The sequence below is a fragment of the Pseudopipra pipra genome, chromosome 5 (genome assembly GCF_036250125.1).
Source record: "Pseudopipra pipra isolate bDixPip1 chromosome 5, bDixPip1.hap1, whole genome shotgun sequence".
NCBI classification, from domain to species: Eukaryota; Metazoa; Chordata; class Aves; order Passeriformes; family Pipridae; genus Pseudopipra; species Pseudopipra pipra.
In genome coordinates, this window is record NC_087553.1 from 4,703,395 (window position 1) to 4,709,651 (window position 6,257).

At 42.4% G+C, this 6,257-nt stretch overlaps 1 protein-coding gene across 5 annotated transcripts in view; it reads left to right on the top strand.

Annotated features, from left to right (window-relative positions):
• Positions 1-5,829, top strand: part of LOC135414010 (transcription factor ETV6) — a 130,136-nt gene extending 124,307 nt beyond the window's left edge. For all 5 annotated transcript variants that reach the window (XM_064654235.1, XM_064654233.1, XM_064654234.1 and 2 more), the window contains 2 exons: positions 2,304-2,404; positions 5,381-5,829. In XM_064654235.1, coding sequence (XP_064510305.1) covers positions 2,304-2,404; positions 5,381-5,486 — 207 coding nt within the window. In that variant the 3' untranslated portion in view covers positions 5,487-5,829. The remainder of the gene's footprint in view (positions 1-2,303; positions 2,405-5,380) is intronic.
• The last annotated feature ends 428 nt before the right edge of the window (positions 5,830-6,257 follow it).

The following is a 6,257-nucleotide window of genomic DNA, read 5'->3' on the forward strand; positions in this document are numbered from 1 at the left end:
AGACACGAAATGCTGCAAGAGTGTGTATTTCCTTTTAATAGGGCAATTCTGCTTTGTTCTCTGGAAAGCAGTTACTGATTTTTGCAGCTTGAGACTGAGTTACATATAGATATATCTATATGTGTATAAGTATATTCATATGAATGTATGAGTAGTCAGCGTGGATTTACAAAAGGGAAGTGCTTGACCACTGTAACATACATCTACAATGAAGTTATCAGCTTGGTGGATTCAGGGAGAATAGTGGATATAGCTTATCTTGATTTTAGAAAGGCTTTTGAGACTGTCTCACAAAATAGCCTCATAGACAGACTAATTAAGTATGCCCTAGACAAGAATAGAGTGAGGTAGATTGAAAACTGACTGATCTGCTGGGCTGAAAAGATTGTAATCAGTGGCACAAAATCCAGTCACTAGTGATGTTACCCCAGGGATTGATTCTGGGGGCAGTACTGTTCAATGTGTTCATTAATGACCTGGATGATGGGACAGAGTACCTCTAGCAGGTTCTCAGACAATACAAAACTGGGACGAGTAGCTGATACACCAGACAGTTGTGCTGTCATCCATATGGATCTGAACATGGTGGAGACGCAGGCTAACAGGAATTTTATGAAACTTAGCAAGGAGCAGTGCGAAGTCCTCCATCAAGGGAGGAATGACCTGAGGAGTGTGGAACTTCACATTGCCTCGTGTTGTGTTTCATGAGATCCCAAGTGTGGGACTGTTTTACTAGGAAGATGGTCAGACACTGGAGTAGGTTGCCCAGAGGAAACTGTGAAGTCTCCATTCTTAGAGATATTCAAAATCCAACTGGACACAGTCCTGAGCACCCATCTCTGGTTGATCTCACTTTGAGCAGAGGGTCTGGACTAGGTGGTGTCTAGAGGTGCCTTCCAACCTCAGCTATTCTCTGATTTTATATATCAGCATACATAGCCTATAATCTTTAGAAGGTCAAGATTTTCTCATGTGACATTGCTTCCAAGAACATCTGTCCTAGAGCTGCAACACTGGGAATGGAGAGTTGTGCCCTTACCCAACCTACATGCTAATTGGGCTGTGCCATCATGTCTCATACTGGGTGTCTAAAACTGAAGCTACTTCAGACCACTAGCTGCTTGGGTAAAACAGTGGCCTTTTGGCATATAAGAAATGGAAGAAGCACACACAGTATTTCAGGGGGCTTCCCAATGAGAAGAATCCAGATTTTGCAGGGAAAACATGGTCCCTGTTAGTGTTTAATTGCTACAGGAGCTCTTTATGAGGCCTCTCTTAGCAGAACTATTGTGGTCAGGGCAAGCAGGGGAGGTCTGCTTTTATGGAACATTTTAGGCAGGTGGATCAGTCTCATTTAATAAAGCCAAACTCCTAACATGGAGGCTCACAGAGCAAAAGCGTGCTTGTACTAGTTTGATGTGTTTTGCTCATGGCAAGGTGGGTGCTTTATAGTTGAGCAAACACAGCTTTGCCAGGATAGTTGTGTCTCTGCTAGGAGTCTCTTTGCCAGCATAATAAGCACTGCTCTTTGGACCAGCAAAATGCTCTTCATGTAGGCACAGCCTAAGGGGCTGATCCTGCTATCCCAGGTCAGTACTATGGGGGCTGCTCATCTCTGCCAGTGCCCATCACATTTGCCTTGTGACACTCAGCTTCAGCAGGGCCATACTTCAGTATACCACAATGCTCTGGCTATGGCCTTTGGGGTCAACAGCTCCCAAAATGAAGGGGAGGAGCTTCCTGATTTACAATCTAATGGGCTTCTTGATTTACACCTGTATAACAAGAGGACAAATGGGCTGTCAATCTCTACAGTGTTCTGTAAGCATTAATTAGTTAATGCAGGGAAATCTCAGAGGAAAAGTGCTCTTAGCAGGGATTGCTGACAGATTCAGTGTATTTGCCACTGTTCTTAGGCTTTTACAAAACGTGTTTTCTTTAAGAACAGGCCCGTCACATCCCTCTTGGCATAAGCACCTCCCTCCATCTAATGTCTCCTCTTGTAGTTAATTAAGTCTTTTGTTACCTGTGTTTCAAGAAAATGTAGAAAAACCTCACTTGGAATTTTTGATAGATTTCTTGTTTAAATTGCCCTGATTGAAAAGAGATGCACAAAAATTTGGTGATGAGGGCTGTGGGGGCAGAATGGACCTGCAAAGAGAAGAGTGGAACATGTAATTTCTTGAACTGACCTGGTTACTTTAGCTAGCTGTGATAGTTCTGCAACTCCTTTTGGGGCTTAGGCAGGTTTTAATGAATCATCTCACCACATTTTTGCTTTTTTCTTTTGAAAAAAAAAACAGAACAGAACAAATATGACTTATGAGAAAATGTCCAGAGCTCTACGCCATTACTACAAACTAAACATTATCCGGAAGGAGCCAGGACAAAGGCTTTTGTTCAGGTAATTTTCTTTCTTTGCTATTCCTTTCTACAGACCATTAGTTTTTGGAGATGGAAAATGGAATCGTGTGTGGGATACTTCATTGCCACAGCTATAAAAAACAGGTGACAATGGCCATACATTTGTAAAAGCTGCTTGCCATCTTTCAAGGCAACCACACCAACTTAAGAAAACACAGGCCTGTTTCCATGATCAGTGGAGTCAAGAGAAGTCTTTACATTCACTTCAGTCAGGCTGTGCCATTGTTTAAGACCTAAGATAAATGATTCAGCTGCTGGAAAACCCACTCCAAACTGATTTCTCAAACACAGCTGCCAGTGAAAGCTAAGCAGGGATCAGGCATTTCCTCAGATGCATCAGCATCACAGAAGAGAAGCACTGATGACCATGTTTTCAGCATTGCTGCTTTCAAGGAAGAGGGACCTGCGAGAGCTGTTCATAAAACCCAATGCATTGGATTGGATGATACAACCAAACATTCAGGAAATAGTGCCTGAAACAGCAATAAACTTGTACAAACTTGAGTGCAGCTAGCAGAGAGCAAAAGCACTCTAGTTCTCTTCAGACAAGACCAGCAAATTCTAATGTGTACGTCTGACCCATAGAGCACTGAACTTGGACCAAAGGCTGCTTTGATGTCCATGGTTTGGATCTAGTACCATGCTTGGAAAGTAGGAAGGTGTTCTTGGAGTTTGTTTTCTTAAATAGCTAGCAGAACTGCAATAGCACTCAAACTATCTACAGCTGAAAAGGTTTCTTTCTTTAGAATGACTTGTTTATGTCAGGTTTTAGAAGGAAACATAGATGGGGGAAGGAGAGTGAAGGGAAGTAGTAGTCATGGGCAAAATCAGCTGCTTGGTACTAACTTTGTTTTTGGTGGAACATTAAAACAAGCTTGTTTCAGTAGCAGCAGTACCAAGGGTACCACCTGGATTTCTGTGGCCTTGTGTGAAGACTGCATTGCCCTGGGGCAGTTCGTGATTCTGAACACCTTGAAGCCTGCCCTTCAGTGGGGGCATAACAAAAAGAGGAGTCCATCTCTTCTCAACCAGGCTGCCTATTTTCTCAAAATCTTAATGACCTTGGAGACCTCTGTTCCTCTGTCAGACATGCCCAAATTGACCAACAGATTCAAAGGTCACCAGGGAACATAAAACATGAGCATATAAACCTCATTTCTTTTGGAAACTGGGGGAAAAAAAAAAGAAAACAGTAAAGCATTTTTTTGCACAATTCTCTAATAAAACTTTTTGAAGTTGTTTTCTTAGACCTATTTATATCTGAAGAGAAAAAGAACAGCTGCAAAAGATCGAGTCATTAATGTGCCTTTCTTGGCTATATCTTGCAAGCACAAAAGTAATAGGAATTGTGACTTTACAAGTAACATGCAGGCAGTTGTCATCTGCAGATACCTGGAGCTTTTAAGTAAAATCGAGGTGGAGAAGGATTTCTAATAAGTTGCCTGAGTGTCTTCTGCAACAGAATAGGTCACAGATACTGTTTCTTGATTAGCTTCTAGTTCTGGGTTGGGTTGGGTTATGTTAGGTTGTGTTGTGTTGGGGCTTTTTAATGTAATCAAATGCTATTACAAATACCCACGCTTTGATTTCCTTGACATGACTTAAAACACAGACCAAAAAGAACACCTGAAGTACTGTGGTACAGTTCACATCAGCCCTTTCCCCACATGGTAGGGAGGGCAGTGTGATCACTCTCTGATTTGAGTTCATTCTCATGCAAAATCAACAAGACAATCACAGGGTTTAAAGCAAGGCACAGGCCCTTAGGCTTTGGTGCATTTTCACTGTGTAGCCAGGAACAGATTCACCACTCAGATTTTCGTTTTTCGCTGCCGTAACACCATTTGTATGAACAGCATTCTTCCAGCATACAAATGGAAGTGACACAGCAGTGAGTCATAGCCTTTTTTTTCCCTAAATGCATATGTGCACATGATTTCCCAGATTAGAAGGGATAGCAAAAGGTTAGTTTCAGGCTATGCTATGTGTTCACTGAGAGGCTTCAGCAGTGATTTTTCTGGGTCAGTGATAGTAACGAGGCTCCTGTTGGTTGTTTTTGCTTTTACTGGGCCAAGGATACTGAGTGTATCATCAACCTGAAATAAAATCAGTCCTTGTGATTAACACATTTTGTACTGCTGAATGTTAACCAGGACATCGTTAATGAAAGACTGTGAAATTTTGTAACAGTTCCAGAATAAACATCTTTCATCCTACTTTCGCCAGAAATACTTAGTAGTTAGGAGACTGATTTGTGTTGAAACTAGGATTTCATCCTTCCCGTGCCACACTCTCTTCCTATGCCATTACATTCAAAAAGAAAAGGCAGAGCTTTTCCATGCTACCCCTGTGCAGTAGTACACATAAGCATCCTGGCAAAAATCAAGACTGCAGACTTGATCTGCAGGCTGATGGATGTCCTTTCCCATTTCCTACTGCTGCCATGCCTCCACAGAGGCTGTTTCTGTTTCTAGCCCCCTGCAGACTTACTGCATTGAGAGATTAGTGCTGGGAGCCATGGCATTCATTTACAGAGGATGCTCCTTCAGTACAATTACGCTTGCTACAATCACACAGGAAGAGACTGTCTTTCCTTACAGTTTCTGTCACCAGACACCATAAATGAGTGTACCTGGGGCATACTATCATCTTACATGACCACAGCAAACAATATGAGGGAGAAGAAATAAATATCATTTTTTGGAACAAAAATGTGCGGTTTGGTTCAGATTTGGGCTTTTAAGGAGCAGGGGTAAATGCCTGTGATTTTTCTGTTTCCTTTCAAGGTATGTAGAGGGGAAGACATCAGTAAGCTGGGAAAAATGTGGGAAATACTAGGCATTGGGAGGATATAGCAAAGATTATCTCAGGAGCTGTAGAGCTCAGGGACCTCAACAACTTGATGAATGGAAAAGCTGAGACCACTGAGAAATCCACTTGTTTCTCTGTTTTGCAGGTTCATGAAGACCCCGGATGAGATTATGAGTGGCCGAACAGACCGCCTCGAGCACCTTGAATCCCAGGAACTGGATGAACAAATATACCAAGAAGATGAGTGCTGAAGGAAACAGGTGCACCACCTCTGTGGGTCCATGGGAGAAACATCTGCCTGGATGGTTGGCATGGTTTGGGAGGGGAAGCAACAACACAGAAGCAGTACTTGAGGTTGCCGCTTAGCTTGAAAACCACACAGGACCTGAAGCACCTTAACAAAACAAACTAACAGGCAGAAGTGGTGCTGGCAGAAAAGCAAAGGGGAGAAAGCCTGGACTTGTGCACTACTTCACTGTTCCTACAAAGTCTCCCTTGAGTTCTTTCCTTTTTTTTTGTTGTTTGTTTGAGTTGGGGGGGGTGTTATTGGTTTTTTTTCCCTAATAAACATGCAGTTTGACTTTCCTTATCTTACATAGGACAAGATGTCAGATTATGCTACCATTTTTTTTTAATGCTTTCCTATGGAAATAGAGTGCTTTTATTTTCTGTGCAAGTCTCATGACACAACACTGCATAAACAATAGCAACACAGAAGGGATTTGCTCAAGGTTTCCAGTTTGCTCGGGTCAATTTACATGTGCTGCCACTGGGAAATGTCTTGAAGCTACCAAAAGAATTTACCACACATACCTGTCAAAGGAAGAGGAGACACCCTACACATGTAGGCTGGGCTATCATCCCAGGATAGTTTGGGCTCACAGTGCGCACTCTGAGTGGCTATTAACTGCTGGAATATGGACCAAAACCAATCACCTAAGTGCTCCAGGGAGGAGAAAAAGAAGTGTGACAAACCTCTGCAGCAGACTATCAGTTAACGTTTCCCTCTTTCTAGCAAAGAA